The sequence below is a fragment of the Chiloscyllium plagiosum genome, unplaced genomic scaffold (genome assembly GCF_037043375.1).
Source record: "Chiloscyllium plagiosum isolate Xiang-an unplaced genomic scaffold, Cpla_swu_hap1 HiC_scaffold_23, whole genome shotgun sequence".
Classification (NCBI taxonomy): domain Eukaryota; kingdom Metazoa; phylum Chordata; class Chondrichthyes; order Orectolobiformes; family Hemiscylliidae; genus Chiloscyllium; species Chiloscyllium plagiosum.
Window position 1 is genome coordinate 41,717,453 of NW_028270161.1, and position 21,936 is coordinate 41,739,388.

Sequence of the window (21,936 nt, forward strand, 5' to 3'; positions counted from 1 at the left end):
TTGCCCTGGTGGAGAAATTCAGAACGAGGGGCACAATTATTCAGGAATGAAATCAGGAAGACTTTCCCATACAAAAGGAAAATTGGAATTGTACTTCAAGATGCTGAGATGGTGGAGCAATTACATTTTTTAACACTGAAATGAAAAGACTTTTATTGAGTAAGGATATCACATGAATTAGAGTAGTGATGTGAGGTATAGATGATGATCTAACTGAATAATGGACAAGCTCTTGGGCTGAATGGCCAATTCCTGCTTCTGTGTTGGCTACAAGGAGAACAGAATTGGTCAGCAAGCTCCTTGACTGATTAAGATACTAATCAGCTTAGATTCCTGCTCACAATTGAAGTGAAACTGGAAACTGCAAGTACTCAAATGTGATTGAACATAGGGAGCAGATTTTAGTGGATTCCCACAAGTGATGAAATACGATCACTTGAATTGTTAGGAATGTGACTGGTGTGAAATTTATGTTCAAAAAGTAAGACTGTTTCATTTTTTTCCCAAAAATAAGTGCAACAATATGTGGATATGTACCTAAGGATTCAATCTCAATGCCTACACCCAGAATATCGACAAGATGCAAGCAGTCTGCTGTTCCCTTGATAAAACCGATATGCAAATATTTTCTGCTCATCAGAGTTTTCACAGAGTTACCATAGTAACAGTAACTACGCAGTATTTGTCCAGACCACACTATTAGCATGATAACACTGTTAGGATAATTCTTAGGCATGACTCCAGCAAAGGCTTAATTAAAATCGTAACAGGACATAAGTAATGTGCATAAATAGCATGAACTCTACAGGAGTGCTTGAGACCATTACAAAGACGGCTGCCTCAATGTGAAGCATTTATTCTAAAACTAATTAGGTGATTAATGGACAAGAATAGTCTATTAACAATATCCCATCTACAAACAGAATTAATTATACTAAAGGGCCATGTTTTACAATAGCATGTTGTGATTCAGGCTTTTTTCTCAACTGACATAAAACTCAATTCTTCCTGGAAAATAAAGGATGCAAACAATGTAGTACAGTTGGATTACAGTTTCTTCCAGGCATAAGGAAACCAAATGTTTGGTGCCACTGAACACAGTAAAAATAAAAATTCCTGAAGTGCCTCGCAGAGGCTTAAGAAAGGTTACTAAAGGCAGACATATGGGTGAAGGCGACCAGTAGTGTAGTCAAAGAGGAGGGCTTTGAAGGATGCGGTGAGGCAGCAAAGGTAAGAAAGAAATGTCAGCTGGTAGGGCATACAAGATTAAAAATTAGTTTGCCACCATTCAGACAAAAGGTGAGGATAAATTAAAGAAGCCAAAAGCAAAAGAATAATGAACTGTGTGGCAAAGTGGTTAGTATTAGAGAAAGATGCAGGTACTTGATGTCAGATATGGATGGGATTTCAGCAGCAGATGGATGAGCAGGTTTCCTGACAGGTGTTTTGATTTTTGAAATGAGAACATTTTGTACTGAGGCAAATGCAATGGATTCAACCTTTTTACTTTTTAATGGGGGATAATGTGTCTCATTCAACATGGAATGTCGGACAAGCAGTCTGACAATAATTCAGAGACAATAAGGTTGAGACTGGTGGTGCACGGGTAGAATTGGGTGTTGTGAGCTTACGTGTGAAATCTGATTCTAGGTTTGCAGATAAAATTGTGATGCAAAATCATACAGGTGAAAAAAGGTGGGATTCAAAAGAGAGATCTTTGGGGAATCCAGATGGAACAGAGTGGGGTTGGATAGAAAAGCCAGTACTTCAGATGCTTTTGTTGGGATCAGATGAGAAAGATAAAACCAAGTCCACCTCACTGGATAAAGGATTTGAGAAGGAGAATTTCTTATACCTCTGAGATTGAGAACTTTGGGGAAATGATTACTTTAGTTATTATAATAGTTATTTAAATTCAACTGCAGGTCAGAAAGCTAGTTTGAAGGAAACAGAAGTGAGGAGAAAGAAAGACCACAAATCTAGGTGAGGACAAGTTGAGAGGAAAGGAATGCTGGAAGTTACACACTAGTTTTCAGGGACATGGGGATTTCTGATGGCGGTGCGGAGAGAGAGTGATGATAACATGGGGTCATTTTAGGTGAGTAGGTATCTAGTGGGAATGGTATCAAGGTAATAAGTATTGGGTTAGAGAGGAGAGATGGAAGGAAACTAGACAGAGCTAAGGCAAGGTGTCCTTAAGTGTAGTTTGACTTGATGAGAAAGGGGAAGGGAAGAACGCAGCTGAAGCAACTGCAAGGATAATCTCAATTGTAATGGCTAAGTAGTACAACAGCTCTTAAATTTATTGTTGGAAGCAAAAATAGAAGCAGCTATTGATGGTGCAAAAAAGAAAGCCAGGGGACATTTTGAATCTTCATGATGATTCTGGAATGATGGGTAGCTTTGTCAGAGAAGAATGAGGCATGATGCAGTTGATGTTGTCCAGACAGATTAGATTCCCTACAGTGTGGAAACAGGCCCTTCGGCCCAACAAGTCTACAATGACCCTCCGAAGAGTAACCCACCCAGACCCATTTCCCTCTGACTAATGCACCTAACACTATGGGCAATTTTAGCATGGCCAATTCATTGCCATGCACATCTCTGGACTGTGGGAGGAAACCGGAGCACCCGGAGGAAACCCACGCAGACACGTATAGAATGTACAAACTCTACACAGACAGTAGCCCAAGGTAGGAACTGAACCTGGGACCCTGTTGCTGTGAGGCAGCAGTGCTAAACCACTGAGCCACATCTAGTGGATGGATAGTTAAATTAATGTGGCAGATATAAAAACATAAAAACTAGGAGCAAAAGTAGGCATTTCAGCCCCTCAAGCTTGTTTCACCATTTAATTTGATCATGGCTGATCCCATTGCGGCTTCAAGTCTACCTTCCTACCTGCCCACTCCTCATCACCCTTCAACACATTACTAACTAAAAATTTGCCTTAATCCTTAAATTTACTCAATATCCCAGCGTCCACTGCACTCCAGAGTTTTAAATCTGCTACTCCTTACCCTAAAAGCATGACTTCTCATTCTTGATTGCCCCACATGAGGAAACATCCTCGCTTTACCTATGATGGAAATCCACTTTAGCATCTTATGTACGCAATTAGATCGCCTCTCATTTGTCTAAATTCCAGAGCATATAGACCTAAACTGCACTTCTCTCATAATAAGATAAACACCTCATCTCTGGAATCAATCTAGTTAAGCTCCTCTGAATTGCCTTCAATGCAACTACCTCCCTCCTTAAGTAAGGAGAGCAAAATTGTACACGTTACACCAGGTATGGTCTCACTAAAGCATTGTACAATTGCTGCAAAACTTCCCTATTTTCATACTTTACTCCTTTAGCCATAAATGCCTGAACTTGAGCAGACATAGCTACAGGTGTCTTAATTCCTTCCCCAAACCTTTTTGCCTTGTTAAGTACGCAAAACCTTTCTTTATGGTTTCCTCCTCTGCATCCTTGCCGACACAACACCCAATCATTACCTTGTGCATTGTTAAAGTTGTTATAAAATGTAATATTTGGAAACAAAACTAAATACCATCTTGCATAGGTTTTCTTCGCTTTACTTTTGCAGTCAGACAGCAGCTGGCCTGCCACTCACACTGCCCCCTCCACACAGCTTTTATTTCTTTACTTGTCCCATGACCATTCCATTTGACCCTGCACTGCCAGCCATTTTGTCTCTCCAATTTTTCAAAGCATGGTAGACTTTCGTTTTCTAATCTTTAGATAAATTCTGATGAAAGATTGTTTACCTGAAATGTTAATTCCGTTTCTCTCTTGGCAGATGCTGTCTGGTCAGCTGAGTATTACCAGCATTTTATCTTTATATTACCAATTTTGTTTGTGACTCTTTTACAGATCTCAAGGTATGATACTACAATCTTAGAGGCACTTGTGCTATGAGAAAGACAGCTACAAGTCTACAAGGGCTTTCTTTTCGAATGTTGCAATGTTCTGAGCCAACGTAAAGCAATCAGTTGTAACTAGAATGGTATTTTCACTGCCTAGCTGAGTGATAGATCATTCAAGCGATGGATTAAAATGTCAGTATACATGTGCTGTAAGAATATGAATTATAATTTTATAGTTGCTACCTTGGTGAAGTATTCCTGAATTTAAAGGTTGCACTAACTCTTGGGAGCACTCGCACATAGAACAAACATCATCTATGACATTAAGATACAAGCATTTGATCAATGACATTTGAAGCTTTCAAAATTCAGTTGAATATCATCAGTTTTATGATTCGGAAGACTCATATTTCTGAAAAAGCACAACAGTAATTTTAGAATCATTAATATGATTGTCCCCATTTACACAAAGAACAATTAAGTATCTTTCCTTGATAGTTATAATGGACGTAATATTGTGCAGCGTTTCTGAATCCAGGTTATAAATCATTATGGAACAAATCAGTCAAGTCAGTCACTCTGTTACAAAATGGCACCTTTTGGTAATTATAAACAGAATGGCCCAAAGCATTTTCATTGTGGAACTGAAATATTCTCACAAACCGTTCTCTAAGTGACAAAAGATGAATTATTGTTATAAAGCTCTCCATGAGGATTTGGAACTTTCAATAAGGTAAGAAAAATTACCTTACTTTCAAATTAACTTACACTGACATTAATGAATAATCCTTGGATGCAAGGATACATACAAGATTGACCTTTGCTTCTGCTAATATAACAAATGACTTATTGGGTTTCCCTGCCCAAGGAGATTGTGCTGAAATTTTGTTTTTACCAATTAAATTGACAACTATTTTCAAATAAACACATCCTGGAGAATGGAATTCTGCTGAACAATGCCATCATGCTGGACTTGGAAGGTGACCATTCCAATTTAGCACAACTGAACTCCTGTCATGTAAAATAACCATATTTAATTCTCATGCAAGTCACTAATTATTGATTCTCTTGGTATGGACTTTTGTCCTAAACCAGACAAATGAATCCTTGTCTGCCTATGTTCTCCACCATACCTTTGTGGTATGCAATCCTTTGATGCATGATGAATCAGATGTGAGTCTCAGCAGTATGTAGTATCTGGCAATTCTATCAAAGGTGGAGCAACAGACAAATTCCATCCTATTGTTGCTTGCCTGACCCCCAATTACATGTCCTTCCATGATAGGCGTCAGGAACAAGAACCAATGTCAGGTTGCTCCTTGTATATGGGTTACTGAGGTCAACTGGAACAGCAGCGAACATGGACCAGGAGTTTAGGATGGCAGGTACACTTTCCACTAACTGAACAGTTGGTGGAAAATGTACCACTGCTCTTAGCCATTTAATACTTCAAGAAGAGTTCAATGACTGGAGATGGGACTTCCTCCTCTTACTTGGAGAAGTCCCACTCAGTTGTCAGCCAATGTGATCAGCCAGCAGCTACTCGTATCATAGCAGTGCCAAAAGATGCAGTGAACAGGAGTGGGACTGTAAGAAATCCATTATGTTGAGTCCCTGGCAGTCTAGAATCAGCTACATGACAGGGTTTTGAGAATGGGACTGGCATCAAATCCAGTGCTATGTTATTTCTGAAAAAAGAACAACAGTAATTTTAGTATCATTAATGTGATTGCCTCCATTTAAGCAAGGTATTTTTCCCTGATAGTTATAATGCATATCATATTGTGCAGTGTTTCTGGATTCAGGTTATAAATCATTGTGGAACAAATCAGTTCAGTCAATCAATCACTTTGTTACAAAAGGGATAACTTTGTGAAGGCACCATATTGTATGTCAGAGATATCTACCCACTAAGCAAAGCGCACAGAAACCTTATGTTTCAAATGACTTCTTCTAGAGATGCAACTTGGTGTCATCTCAAACTTTAAATTGTTTTCTACTTCCTGCTTCTTATGACTTTCCTGAGACCTGTCCAGTGCATTTACCATCTCATGAATTAGTGTAACATTACATATGCTTACCAAGAAAAACAAATCTAAAGAGAAGCTGATTTCTTTTCTGATACTCTCTTAAAGAGCCAGCACTTGGAATTGTTACTGTTCACTTCGGACCGTGAGATTGTACACATGATTCATCAGGGCTTTTCAGTACATTGCATTCATGTGAATCATTAAGTTATTCAAGAAAAATTATGGATGGGAACTAAATGTTGGTCTTTTCAGACAGGACCTTTTCCAAGAAGAAACAAAGAAATCATTAATTCCAGGAATCATGAAATGAAGTTCCAAGAGCACCTAAGGAAGTAGCACTAGAAATAGTGGATACATTGGTGGTTATCTTTCAAGATTCTATAGATTCTGGAACAGTTCCTACAGATTGGAGAGTAGCTAATGCAACCAATTTATTTATTTAAGGGGGGGTGCACAGAGAGAAAACCAGAAATTATAGACCAGTTAGCTTGATGTTTATAGTGCAGAAAATGCAAGAGCCCATTACAAAAGATTTAATAGCTGAGCATATGGCTCAGAATTAGCATGGATTTACGAAAGGGAAATCATGCTTGACAAATCTACTGGAATCCTTTGAGGAGTTGATGAGTGGGGGCCAGTTGATGTGGTTTATTTGGACTTTCAGAAGGCTTTCGACCAAATCCCACAGAAGAGATTAGCATGTAAAACTAAAGCACATGGGTTTGGGAGTACCATACTAACATGGATAGAGAACTGGTTGGCAGACAGGAAGCAAAGAGTAGGAATAAAATGGCATTTTTCCAAATGGCAGGCAGTAACTAGTCAGGTCCAACAAGGATCAATGCTAGGACCCTAGCTTTTCACAATACGTATCACTGATTTGGATGCGGGAACTAAATATATCTTTAAATTTGCAGATAACACAAAGCTGGGTGGGAGGGTGAGCTGAGTGAGTGGGCAAATGCATGGTAGATAAATTATAATGTGGATAAATGTGAGGTTAACCACTTTGAGAGCAAAAACAGGACGGCAGATTATTAGTTGAATAGCCATAAACAGAGAGAGGAATGTGCAACAAGACCTGTGTCCTCATATTCCAATCACCACAGGTGAAGGCAAATAGTAAATTTAGATTCGGTATCACAGCAGGGGTGTTTTGCTGCAAGTGTACAAGGCCTCAGTGAGACTATATCAAAATATTTTGTACAGTTTTGGTGACATTATCTGAGGAAGGATGGTCTTGCCATAGAGGGAGTGCAGCGAAGATTCACCAGAAAGATTCTGAGGAGAGATGGAATTAATTAGGGTTATATTTGTTTAAGGGTTTAAGGGGGTGGGGGGGGGTGGGGGTTTATATAAAACTATAAAACTTGAACACTAATGGACAGGGTAAATGGAGGAAGATCTTCCTGTTGGCTGGGGAGATAGAACTAGGGATCACAGTCTAAAGATACAGGGTGAACCATTTAGGACTAATATGAGGAGAAAGTCCTTCACCCAGAGAGATGAGCCTATGGAATTTGCTACTATAGAAAGCAATTGAGGCCATATCATTTTATGATTTCAAGAAGTTGAATATGATATCTGGCCTAAAGGGAACAAAGGATATGAGGGAAATGTGAGAATAGGCTACTGAATCGGATGGTCAGTCATGGTCATAACGAATGATGGAGCAGACTCAGTGTCATATGGCCTAATCGTGCTTCCACTTTTTTCTACATCTCTTAATTAGCGAGAAAATGATCATGATTTGACGTCTGCTGATGACAACTGAGTAGCGCAGAGCAAGGATTTTATTATTAGGTTTGCTGGTGGGCATTAACTCATCCATTAAGTTACCACTGTACTGCAGAGGTATCATTAACAAGCTGCATCTCTTTTATAAAGAAAAGTTTCAAAACATTTTGATGAGTAGCACTGCATCATGAATAACAATTGTAAATAACTGAAGGCAGTTTTATATCTATGATACCAGATATCAAAACCCCACACTTGCTAAACTTTTTACAAGTCACATGACACCTGGTTCTAGTCCAACAGGATTATTTGAAATAACAAGTTTTCTGAGCGCTGCTCCTTCATCAGGTGAAGGTCACTTGTGATTTCAAATAAACCTGTTGGACTATAACTGGTGTTGTGTGACTTCTGACCTTGTCCACCCCAGTCCAACACTGGCACCTCCATGTCATTGCTAAAATTTGACTATGTAATAGCAATAAAATATCTGCTTCAAGGCAGTAGTAGCACCTTTGTTAAAATGAAGTAATGTTTACTTGGCTTACAAAAGAAAAGGAGCAGGAGTAGGCTTGTTCAAACCCTCAAACTTCCAGTTTAAGTTACAATAAGTAAACAAGAAAAAAACTTCAAAAACTGCATTGCAAAATTGTTAAAATATTACTTTGGTATTATATTTCAAAAGCTGTTCCTTTTTTGCTATTACCTTTATGTAACCTCCAGTTGAGACCAATGTCTTACTGTCAGGGGAGAAGTGAAGATCTGTAACCCAACCCCCATGTTTGGAATCTTTGATCTCCGATTCTTCTGAACAAATATGAAGCAAAGAACCATCGTGCACCCTCCAGATCTATTCAAAGAAAGACAAAAAGATATTCATTGCCTTTGTTTTACACCTGAACCTGGGTTCCAGGGTGAGGTAAGCAATACACTACCCTACTCAGCTGCTCAGTCCAGGTCAACCCTCAGTCCTTAACAAGAAAATAGCCCTAGTGGTTGTGAACATGCAGTTGGTAAGCATGCTATATATGGATTTTAACACTGCACATTTGAATACCAAAGGGGTATAAATACATAGCTATATACATGTATATCTTTCCTGCCAATGAACTCGGAGAAAAGCCTATTCAATTCATGGATATGTCAGTGTAAGTAACTTATATTTTGGAGTCAAGAAAAGAGGAAATTTCGCACAGCTCACAAAGGTAATTAGTCTCAAATATTTTATGAATTTAAAGTAAAAAGATAGACTTCCAACTATATTGTATTGAATCTGAAGCTTCTTTTGTCTTATCATAATACATTTGGGTAAAGTTCAGCCCAGAATGGTTGGCTCCATGGACAATGACGGTGTCTCTCCAAGAGGGCGGGGTGACCAGACTGGAAGTCTCCAGAAGGGCAGAGTGACCAGATCGGGCACCTCTGGGAAGACGGGGGGACCAGATCGGGCATCTCTGGGAGAGTGGGGTGACCAGACTCGGAGTCTCCAGAAGAGCAGAGTGACCAGATTGGGCATCTCTGGGGAAAGCGGGGTGACCAGACTGGGAGTCTCCAGGAGGGCGGGGTGACCAGACTGCGAGTGACCTGGGAGAGTGGGGTAACCAGACTGAGTATCTCGGGAGGGTGGGGTGACCAGACCAGGCATCTCCAGGAGGGCAGGGTGTCCAGACCAGGAGTGTCCGGGAGGGCGGGGTGACCAGACTGCAAGCGTGGGAGGGTGGGATGACCAGACCGGGAGTCTCTGGGAGGATAGGGTGACCAGACCGTGTGTCCCGGGAGGATGGGGTGTCCAGACTGTATCATCTTTTTCTTCTCTCATGTAGTTTCCGTGCCACTTCGCAATGAAGGCCAAGAACATCGGAGATTAATTTACCAAAGTACCAAAATGAAATATAACTTTTACATTTTTCAAAATTTGATTACAAATGATAGATACCCTGATTTCACCATTGTCATCTCCTGTAGCCAAACAATCATTATCCCATGTGAACTTGCAGCTCCGGACACAGGCATTATGACCAGTCAGACTGTGAAGAGGAATGGTGCTGTTCAGGCTCAAAATCTAAAAACACAAACAAACTTATGTTATAGATAAAAGAAATTTAAATTACTGATACTTAAGTAACTAAAACTGTTATCTGTACAGATCATTCTGCTATAATGCATGTTTCGTAAGTGTAAATTCACTTTAACACAATTGATGAATTGAGGACATTGTTTCTAAAGCATGAAGTTTTAAACCGTGTATTGGTTATAATGCTATTCCAGCCCCATTAGTTTAAATTATGCTGCCATTACATGATTTTCTTATAACACGGCATTGCACGAAAACAGAACTACTGCGTTATAGCCAAACTGACTGTACAAATCTGTTCAAACAAAACAGGAAATAACTTTGTCCCAAAAAGTTTCATTTAAGATATAATTACAATACTGTGTGTTAAGAGTACTCCAATGACTATAAAGCACCTTGGGATATTCCATTGCATTAAAGAGGCTATATGAATACAAGAGGTTCATAAAGCAGTGGTATTGAAACCTAGTGTCACAATGAGCAACAATTGAGTAAGACAAAAATCAATGAAGAAATGTCAGGACAGACACCCAATGACTTGACCCAAGTGCTAAGTTTTAAGCAACATTTTATTGGAGAGAGGGAGCTAAAGTGATTTGGGGAGGAAATTCCAGACATTTAAGGGAATTCCAACTACTGTCCCCCACTGGCATGTTTATATTAGTTGTGCAGAACGGATACTGATTGGATCAAGGTCCTGCTTTCTAGTGAATGAGTTATGTCAACTTTATTTAAGAATTCCGTCATATGTAACATGTTTTATTTTTGTCACATTACATCTCAATATTATGAATGGTGCATTGTCACATAAATAATGTACATTTGTTATACAGTAGGATTGTTCTTTATTAGCTATGTTGTCAGTGATTTAAATAGACATTTAAATGCCTATTTAACTCACATTAACTCAATCTGAACAATTTAGTAAGTACAAAAAGTAGTGTTGTTTGGGTATGTCTCCACTATTCCTTAAAAAAAAGGGTCCAGTCAGGTTGTTCTTTTCCTTTATTTTTTATTCGTAACAATCAGGTTCAAACTATGCTTGGGAGCTGTTGGGATGTGTACTTTCAATTTCTAATTTATACCAAAGGTTGGGTGGGGTACTTACGTTTTTTTTTAAATTTCTTTGTTCATATTGTTATTTATTTTCTGCTAGCGTTTGTGGTACAGCTCTAGCTAGGAGGAGAGAAAATGATTGGGATGGCTAAATGCCTACTTAGGGGCAGTTTATGCCCGGTTCAGGTATTTAAATGCCCTGGCTGCAGTACTGCCAGCGGGATGGGAAGTTGTGTTTTGGGATGTGTATATGCTCCCTTTTGGCAGGGAGTGAGTTCCCTATTCAGCACCATTGGCGCTTTATATGTTGGTTTGTTTTTTGTTATATATAGTCTTTGATAGTTTTGTAGGTTTGTTAACTGTACTGGTTTCAGTTTATGTAGTTTTTATGTTCGATGGATCTTGTGACACTAAGACTTGGTGATTTGTCATTTGAGTTTCTCCTCTGGAATCTAAATGTTACGGCAGAAAGCCATGGCTAATGACTTGATTAAATGGTGTACCTGGAACATCAACGGGAGTCATTCATCAATTAAGAGGAAAAAGATACTCTCGAGACTCAGAGGAAAAGGTGGATATTGCTTTATTACAGGAGACACATTTGGATGATAGAGAACATTTTAAACTATGGCAGAATGGCTTTGCTTAGGTTTACTTTTCATTTTTTAAAATACCAGAAGAGGGGAGTGGCTATAATGGTTAGGAGGAATCTCCCATTTAAGTTATTAGAGTGTGTTAAAGACATACACGGGTGATTTGCTAATAGGAAGCAGCAGAAGGGCGAGCAGCAATGTCTCCTCGAAGCATGGTTGAAGGTAGCCAAGAAGGCTTACTTTGACAGGCCCTTCTTGGCCAAGCTACAGAGGATTATGGCACTGTGGTCTGCATTGAATTGTGTGCTCACGCAGACAACAAAGAAGAATCTTACTTTTGCCAGGAAAAGGAGTGCCCCTCAAGCCATTATGTCGATTAGGAAAGGATCTGGGAACTAACATGTGATTCTAAAAAGATTAATACGGCACTCCAGCGATTTTACTCTGAATTATACCAATCTGAGGGTTGTGAGGAGGGGCGGGCCAAGATGAAGTCCTTTTTCACGGATTTGGAGTTCCCTGGTGTGACTCCCGAACAACAGTCTTTTCTCAATGCCCCCTTATCAGAGCAAGAAGTACACGAGGCTGTGAAGCAGTTTCAGTGTTGTAAGTCGCCCAGATTTGATGAACTTCCCAGAGAATTCTATATGGAATTTAAGCATATTGTCAGGCCTGATGCTCAACATGTTTAATGACTTGTATGGTCATGATCGTCTCCTGCCATCTGAGAGAGGCCAATATCTCATTTATTCTTTAAAAAGGGAAGGTCCCGGAGGACTGTGCTTCTTTCAGGCTCATTTCACTGTTTAATGTTGACTTTAAAATTCTTTCTAAGACTCCTGCATTAAGGCTGGAAACTGTATAAGCTTCGATTGTTAAAGAGGACCCGGGCTTCATAAAGGACTGCAGATCCCCCAATAATGTTAGGAGGCTGCTTAATGTAATTCAAGCATGTCAACAACAGTCAATACAGGGATGGGTGATTTCTATAGATGCAGAGAAGGCATTTGACAGAGTTGAGTGGCCGTACCTTTTTTATACTCGAGCGCAGTTTGGCTTGGGTGAAGCCTCAATAAGATAGGTAAAGGTTCTCTACAGTGACCCTCTCGCTGCGGTCATCACCAAGGAGGTACGATCAAGCAATGTTTGCATTTTTAGGGGCAGCTGACAGGGCTGTCCCCTTTCATCATTGCTTTTTACACTGGTGACTGAACTGTTGGCGGAGGCCATTCGTAGGGATCCCAATATATCGGCTCCAAAGTGGGGGGTCAAAATTACACAAGATTTTGTTGTACATGGACGATGTCCTAATTTTTTTTGTCAAATCCAGTAGTTTCAATGCCTCGCCTGATACAATGCATCAGCTCATTTGGCACCTTTTCGGGGTGAAAGATTAATTTTGCAAAATCAGAGGCTATGCCTATGTGTGGTCTTATGAAGGCGCTACATCTTGAGGGTGTGTCTCGGTTGCCATTAAGTGGTCATGGGGGGGGGTTTATGTATTTGGGCATATTCATCACTCCAGTTCTTGATCGGTTGTTTAAAGCTAATTTTGTTCAATTATTTGACAAAATCAAAAAGACATTCAAAAATGGGAGGCGCTTCCAGTTTCATGGTTAGGTCAGATAGCTCTTACTAAGATGAATATTCTCCCCTGTTTGTTGTACCTTATATGGATACTCCAGATTTTCCATAACCAAATAACTGAACAGCTGGTTTAGCTCTTTTATTTGGCATCGTATTAAGTCAGATAAACTACAATTGCCTAACAGACTTTGGGTAGTGGATCTCCCGGACATTAAAAACCATCAAAAAAGCTCACTTTTATCTTACATGAGTGATTGGGTTTGTGGGGACCCTTTTTCAATATGGTTAGAGCTCGAAACCTCTCAGGCAAAATCCCTCCTGACTAGTTTCCTGTTTTTAAACAAAATGAGGACAGTTAAGGAATATTGCCATAACCCAATCGTTATCAATACTGTTAAAGCATGGAAGGCAATTTTGGCAAAACATCTTTTCTTCCACCTGTAGTGGGTATACTGTGTTTTCAACCAAGGATGATAGATTCAGGATTCAAACATTGAGCAGCTAGGGATGTTTATTGCATGGGCGATTTATTTGAGGGAGACACAATGATGTCTTTTGATTAGTTAGCGCGTAAATATGAGCTATCCTAGCAGGGACCTCTTTTTTTCAAGTTAGGGACTTTATTAAAAAAAAAGACTACACTTTTGACTGATCCCTACAAATCCAACACAGAGAAGAGTGTGATCTGTGCTAAGAGGACACTTTCTGTCAGCATGTTACATCATCAATTGGGGGGGGCGGCCCCTCAGATAAGCTTGATCGACTTTGCAGGGTGTGGGAGACAGAAGTAGGCGATGAGGTCTCCTTTGAGGCATGAGAAGATATTTGGGAAAACGCAAGGAAGATATCAGTTTGCAATAAGACCCATACTTTATAGTTGAAGATTTTCCACAGGGTCCACTTGTCTTTGGATCGTTTGTTAAAATTTAAATCAGGGGTTATTCAACATGTCCCAAGTGTAAAGTTGGTACGGGTATTCTTACCCATTGTCTCTGGTCCTGTGGTAGGCTTCAAACATACTGCAGCACTGTGGCGGATGCAACGGAAGGGATTTTGGGTGTAAGGGTGGAGAAACACCCGATTTATTTTCTTCTTGGCCTGCCAAGTGTATTCCCTGTAGATGCGCATCAGAAAAAACTTTTCAACATCCTCACTTTCTGCGCAAGAAAGAATATCTTGTTAGGTTGGGTGTCCGAAAATCCCCTGGGCTTGGTGGGTTGGCAGAAGATTGTTATGGAGCATATCCCCTTGGATTTTCTTACAAGTATGATACACTACAAAACTGAGAATTTCTATAAGACATGGTGGCCCTTTTTGGACTACCTGGACATAGATTTGTCTGCCACACTAACAAGAGTTTTTATATAACTGTAACGATTGTGCTTTAAGAGTCCAATATCCAGAAGAGGGAACTGCAAACGTAAGAATATGTGAAAATTAATGCTCTTGATATCTGAGAGTTAATGTTTTGCTGAGGTGTATTATTACTATTTATTTGTTGCTAGTTTTTATTTAGTTAAATATTTAGTTGGAGTTCTTTAAAATATATTTTTATATATATTTATACCTTTGTACATGAGGGCAGTATGGGCTTTTAAATTTTTTTTGGGTGCTCTGTGTATTGTTTTGAATTGTATTGTTTTGTATTTGCTGTAATATTTAAAAATACATTTTTCAATAAAACTATAATTATAAAACATTAGAAAGAATTAAACAATGTTACGTTAACAAAAGCAAAACCAATACTCAACATATTTCATATTAATAAGAGTCCTGATAGGTTTTAAAATATCTGCTTTCAGAAATTCTGCATAAGTATGCAAATAGCCCCATTACATTCCATTGATAGCTCTTGTGTTTTTGAACTAATAAATACTTGAAGTTTGTGAACTATATTCAGGGTCTGAAGGGACATAATAACTCTGCATAGAACATAACTTTTGTAACTGCAACATATCTTTGTTACAGCTGAGCCTTGTAACAGTACTACTCACAGATTTTCAAGTAATGTTGCAGAGGATGTGTACCTGTAATATTCTTTATTGATGTGACATTTTGCAAAAAAAAAACCTTGTTGTTTTCCAACATCACGTCTTCCCAAGATAATTTTGTGACACATCAATCAGAAGGTATGAAGAAAACACTTGGCTAATTATAACCATTACAACTAATGTCATAAATGATAGATCTTCCAGAAGAGAAAATATAAATTTAGACTTTTGGGTAAGAATTCATTAGTTTTAACAATTTAAAACTGTCAATCAAAATCTTCCTGTGCATGACAGATAATCATTAGAATTAATGTCACTTCTCTCAGGAATAATAACATGAATTCTGTTTTTATTTAATTTAGCTTTTTCATCCATTCTACCTTTCCTTTCATTCTTTAACAGCATGCTCCTTATATAGATGACAGAGCACATCAGTACTAATGAGCCATTAATATAATCTAAGATGCTCACAATTAATTTGCTTCTCTAAGTCTCTAATAACAAATTCAAATTTAATTTTATGTAGTATCTAGATTTATTTGGCTTTGCAAATGCAATTTGCACCATTTCAGCATAAGATAAAGTCATATAACTTTAAATAAACAATACATTTGTACAATTCTTTTAACTACTGTGGATATCCAACCTCCTCTTCAATTGCAAAGACAACTTGTTCCGTATTCCACTGGGCACAACTGCAACCAATGTACAGAATCAAATGTTGATCACAATTAGGAGATTTATTTATACAAACATCATTGTAAAGCAAAGAGATCCAAGCTGCCTTCTCTACATTTGCTGTCCTTCCTGAAGATAAATATGAGGCAATCCTAATATTTGCAATTATGTTTATGGAAGGGTCGTATAAATTTAGGTGAGAAGGCATACGATAGGTATGTGCTTCTACTTAACAAATCAAGATGATCCTTAAAGATATTGTAATTATCCTAGTTTTCACACAGCAACAACATTATGATCAAACTGCACTGACTGTAGACGATGGTACCCATTTCATATCAATGACACATACATGAATCTGATGAAAGAAAAAGCAAGTGCCCCTCAGCAGACTGGTCCAAATTATGGTATTGCATGAACTTTTAAAGACAGTTTCACATTCTTTCAACTCACTTTCTGAAATTGTCCTAAAACACAGATATTGGTTGGACTGGATAATTGAACATTTTCTATTTTTCATTCTGGATTAATAGAACAAAATCTATGTGCCAAGTCTTTCAACATTTGGGTTCACACAGTGATCCATGGGTATGCAAAATGCCTTGTGAAACAAATAGGCTTGGATCTGTTAGTAGAGGAGAATAATCTGTTTTTGTCACCAGACAATGGAATCTATAGCCCTAAGGCATTAATACATGAATGAAAAAAGACAGAACCAGAACTTCCTGTGATAGAAAATCAGACTTGGAAGAAGTCACCTAAATATCTTTCTGCTATGCGATGGCCATGACAAATAAATTACTTTTAATCAAACAGAGTAATAGAGATGTACAGCATGGAAACAAACCCTTCAGTCCAACCCGTCCACGCCGACCAGATATCCCAACCCAAACTAGTCCCACGTGCCAGCACCCGGCCCACATCCCTCCAAACCCTTCCTATTCATATACCCATCTAAATGCCTCTTAAATGTTGCTACTGTACCAGCCTCCACCACTTCCTCTGGCAGCTCATTCCATACACGCACCACCCTCTGTGTGAAAAGGTTGCCCCGTAGGTCTCTTTTATATCTTTCCCTTCTCATCCTACACCTATGCCCTCTAGTTCTGGACTCCCCGACCCCAGAGAAAAGACTTTGCCTATTTACCCTATCCATGCCCCTCATGATTTTATAAACCTCGATAAGGTCACCCCTCAGCCTCCGGCGCTCCAGGGACAACAGCCCCAGCCTGTTCAGCCTCTCCCTGTAGCTCAAATCCTCCAATCCTGGCAACATCCTTGTCAATCTTTTCTGAACCCTTTCAAGTTTCACAACATCTTTCCGATAGGAAGGAGACCAGAATTGCACGCAACATTCCAACAGGGGCCTAACTAATGTCCTGTACAGCCGCAACATGACCTCCCAACTCCTGTACTCAATACTTTGACCAATAAAGGAAAGCATACCAAACGCCTTCTTCACTATCCTATCTACCTGCGACTCCACTTTCAAGGATCTATGAACCTGCACTCCAAGATCTCTTTGTTCAGCAACACTCCCTAGGACCTTACCATTAAGTGTACAAGTCCTGCTAAGATTTGCTTTCCCAAAACGCAGCACCTCGCATTTATCCGAATTAAGCTCCATCTGCCACTTCTCAGCCCACTGGCCCATCTGGTCAAGATCCTATTGTTTTCTGAGGTAACCTTCTTCACTGTCCACTACACCTCCAATTTTGGTGTCATCTGCAAACTTACTAACTGTACCTTTTATGCTCGCATCCAAATCATTTATGTAAATGACAAAAAGGACCCTTTCCTATTTTTTCTAACTCCCAATTTAGATTTAATAGATTCTGCTTCACTCCAAGATTAACAAGACCTCGAGGAAGATGTTAAAAGGACCCAGCACCAATCTTTGTGGCACTCCGCTGGTCACAGGCCTCCAGATTGAAAAACAATCCTCCACCATCACCCTCTGTCTTCTACCTTTGAGCCAGTTCTCTATCCAAATGTCTGGTTCTCCCTGTATTCCTTGAGATCTAACCTAGCTCACCAGTCTCTCATGGGGAACCTTGTCGAACGCCTTACTGAAGTCCATATAGATCACATCCACTGCTCTGCCCTCATCAATCCTCTTTGTTACTTCCTCAAAAAACTCAATCAAGTTTGTGAGAGATGATTCCCCATGCACAAAACCATGTTGACTATCCATAAACAGTCCTTGCCTTTCCAAATACATGTACATCCTGTCCCTCAGGATTCCCTCCAACAACTTGCCCACCACCGACGTCAGGCTCACTGGTCTATAGTTTCCTGACTTGTCCTTACCACCTTCTTAAACAGTGGCATCACGTTAGCCAACCTCCAATCTTCCGGCCCCTCACCTGTGACTATCGATGATACAAATATCTCAGCAAGAGGCCCAGGAATCACTTTTCTAGCTTCCCAGAGTTCTAAGGTACACCTGATCAGGTCCAGGGGATTTATCCATTTTTATGTGTTTCAAGACATCCAGCACTTCCTCCTCTGTAATACGGACATTTTGCAAGATGTGACCATCTATTTCGCTATTTTCTATATCTTCCATATCCTTTTCCACAGTAAGTACTGATGCAAAATACTCATTTAGTATCTCCCTCATTTTCTGCGACTCCACACAAAGGCCGCCTTGCTGATCTTGGAGGGGCCCTAATCTCTCCCTAATTACCCTTTTGTCCCTAATGGATTTATGAGTCATGGCATTTTCTATCCTGAGCAACAAGCCAGTTCTCCAACCAAGAATTCTGACTTAGGAGCTGGTAATGAATTGAACAGAATCCAAAAATGTGGAGTACATCATTAAAATCCTATTGGCACCATGGTATGAATAAGGTTGAAGTCACAGACCCATAGAGATGTACAGCACGGAAATAGACCCTTTGGTCCAACTTGTCCATGCTGACCAGATATCTTATACTAATCTAGTTCTACTCGTCAGCACTTGGCCCACATCCTTCTAAACCTTTCCGATTTTTTCTAACTCCCAATTTAGATTTAATAAATTCTGCTTCACTCCAAGATTAACAAGGCCTCGAGGAAGATGTTAAAAACAGAACACATGTTCTTTTTATAATACAATATCCTTTTATTGTCACTGATGCAGGTACTAAAGTTAAAGTTCTCTGTTACTAATACAATTGATTAAATTGGAAGTTTTTTAAAAGAAGTCATTAAGATTTAATTTTGTCTAAGAATATTGCCTTTAAGTAACCAGTCATTTTGAAATAATTGAGAGATGAATAATAGACTTGAGCACTTAACTGAGACTAAAGACTCCTCCAATATGAAACAATTTCAGTTGAATAGTTTACATCTACACAACATATGAAACCTGTAGGTTCTTTACTGCATTAGGAGTTATAAGACACCTTTTTGATTTCTCTACCAGTTTATTCCTAACATGAATGATAACAGAGGAAAAATATCAAAAGTCTTGGCAGGCAACATATGGAAATTGTCTACTGGAGTAGCTTGCAAGCAGGCTCATCACCACCACAAAAATGATATCTGTAGCTTCCAACCGCAAAGTTTTCATGGTGAAAATATAAATACCTGGTTCTGCAATGTGTTTTCTCCACTCCAGAGAAATGCTGAGCTATGCAAGTCACTGACAGAGTTGATTAGATTTCTATGAAATAGGGCTCCTAATGATGAACAAACATTTGCTGCTGTGATCCAACCACAAGCTTGTCAATGGCACAAACAAGAATTTGGTATTTTGCGAAATAGAGAAACATCTAGATGTGGGCGGCACGGTGGCACAGTGGTTAGCACTGCTGCCTCGCAGCGCCAGAGACCCGGGTTCAATTCCCGACTCAGGCGACTGACTGTGTGGAGTTTGCACGTTCTCCCCGTGTCTGCGTGGGTTTCCTCCGGGTCCTCCGGTTTCCTCCCACAGTCCAAAGATGTGCAGGTCAGGTGAATTGGCCATGCTAAATTGCCCGTAGTGTTAGGTATAGGGGTAAATGTAGGGGTATGGGTGGGTTGCGCTTCGGCGGGTCAGTGTGGACTTGTTGGGCCGAAGGGCCTGTTTCCATACTGTAAAGTAATCTAATCTAATCTAATCAACTTACTTGCAGTAACCATTTTAGAACTAACAAATTTGAATCCAAATGTAATAAACATTTTTCTATCCAAATTAATAACAGTCTGTTAAAATGGTACATATTATTCCTCTATATCTGCGAGGGTTCTGTTGTTGAGAACTCTTGTGAATGATGACATTGACGAGTGCGGAGATCGTTTGAAAGCAGCTTGCTACGTATTTTCTGATGCAGATATCGCAAAGTCACAAGTCGTGAATTTGTCTAAGAGGATTTACTGTATTGGTAGTTTCAAAAAGCTACATATTGGTAGTATGGATTATTATTCATATGCCAGAAGAATATTGTTTTGCTGGCTCCACTACAAGTGTATACAAATTATTTAGTCGACTGGGGTTTTGGTAATCAGCTGTGATACAGTGACAAGAAAGAACAGCTGCAGCCATCTCAAAGATTGCTGGCAATAAGATCTTTCTGACAACTGCAGAAGAATTAATAGCCTGGGCTGGAATCCCTGGGATTGGCTTTGAGCGTTAACAGAATCATAGAGTCATAGGGCTCTGGTGAGACCGCACCTGGAGTACTGTGTGCAGTTTTGGTCTCCAAATTTGAGGAAGGACATTCTGGCTATTGAGGGAGTGCAGCGTAGGTTCACGAGGTCAATTCCCGGAATGGCGGGACTATCATATGTTGAAAGATTGGAGCAACTGGGCTTGTATACACTTGAGTTTAGAAGGATGAGAGGGAATCTGATTGAGATGTATAAGATTATTAAAGGATTGAACAGTCTGGAGGCGGGAAGCATGTTTCCGCTGATGGGTGAGTCCAGAACCAGAGGACATTGTTTAAAAATAAGAGGTAGGCCATTTAGAACAGAGTTGAGGAGAAACTTCTTCACCCAGAGAGTGGTGGGTTTATGGAATGTTCTGCCCCAGAAGGCAGTAGAGGCCAAGTCTCTGGATACTTTCAAGAAAGAGGTGGATAGAGCTCTTAAAGATAGTGGAATGAAGGGTAATGGGGAGTAAGGCAGGAACAGGATACGGATTGTGGATGATCAGCCATGATCATAATGAATGGTGGTGCTTGCTTGAAGGGTCGAACGGTCTACTCCTGTACCTATTGTCTATTGTCATATAGCATGGAAACCTACCCTTCGGGCCAACTAGTCCTTGCTGACCATGTTCCCAAACGAAGCTATTGGCTTTGACATTGATAGAGTCATACAGCATGGAAACAGAAACTTCGGTGCAACTAGTCCATGATGACCATGTTACCATTTCAAATTGGTCCCATCTGCCTGTGTCTGACCCATATCCCTCCAAATATTTCCTATTCATGTACTTATCGAAATTTCTTTTAAATGTTGTAACTGTACCTGTATCATCACTTCCTCTGGCAATTCATTCCACATATGAACCACTCTTTGTGTAAAAAAAAAAGTTGCTCCTCATGTCCTTTTTAAGTTCCAAGAAGTACCAGGAACAGAAGTGTTAAACAGCAGAAGCTTTACTAAGCAAGTGTTCACTCTGCAGGCAGCAAGGTTAGACTAAACACTTTCCCACCCAAAATAGCCAAAGACATTATTGGTATGTGACTGGAATAAAAATGACGGTCAACTACACTTACACAAGTATACTTCAGTTGACTTAATGTCAGAGCTAGAAGAAAATGAGGACTGCAGATGCTGGAGATCAGAATCAAAAGGTGTGGTGCTGGAAAAGCACAGCAGGTCAGGCAGCATCCAAGGAGCAGAAAAGTCAATGTTTCTGACATAAGCCCCTCATCAGGAGGGGTTTTGATGAAGAGCTTATGCCTTAAACGCTGACTCTCCTGCTCCTCGGATGCCGCCTGACCTGCCGTGCTTTTCCAGCACCAAACATTTTGACCCTTAATACCAGAGCTGACCGTTAATGGACACCAATGAATTACTCTTCCTTGCCAATAACTGTGCATCCTTGAAAATCTCAAGCAACTGAAGAATGTCAATCCTTAAGTATGCTCTGATAAATTAATCATGTAGATATGGATAGAAAGAGATGCTAAAGCTTTAGGGAGGGAATTCCAGGATTCTGACTCAATGACAGTGAAGGAATAACGATATGTTTCCAAGTCAGGGTGGTGAGTAGCTTGGAGGGAAACTTGAAGATGGTGGTGTTCCCATGTATCTGCTGTCCTCATGATTCAGTGACAATAACACCATTGAATGTCAAGGGGTGGTGGTTAGATTGTCTTTGTTTGGTCTTGGTCACAGCCT

General features: G+C 39.8%; 1 protein-coding gene across 4 annotated transcripts in view; it reads right to left on the bottom strand.

Annotated features, from left to right (window-relative positions):
- apaf1 (apoptotic peptidase activating factor 1) overlaps positions 1-21,936 on the bottom strand; it is a 185,268-nt gene that overhangs the window by 31,332 nt on the left and 132,000 nt on the right. For all 4 annotated transcript variants that reach the window (XM_087999560.1, XM_087999559.1, XM_043713623.2 and 1 more), the window contains 2 exons: positions 9,576-9,701; positions 8,346-8,489 (listed from right to left, as the gene is read on the bottom strand). In XM_087999560.1, the coding sequence (XP_087855686.1) occupies positions 8,346-8,489; positions 9,576-9,701 (270 nt within the window). The remainder of the gene's footprint in view (positions 1-8,345; positions 8,490-9,575; positions 9,702-21,936) is intronic.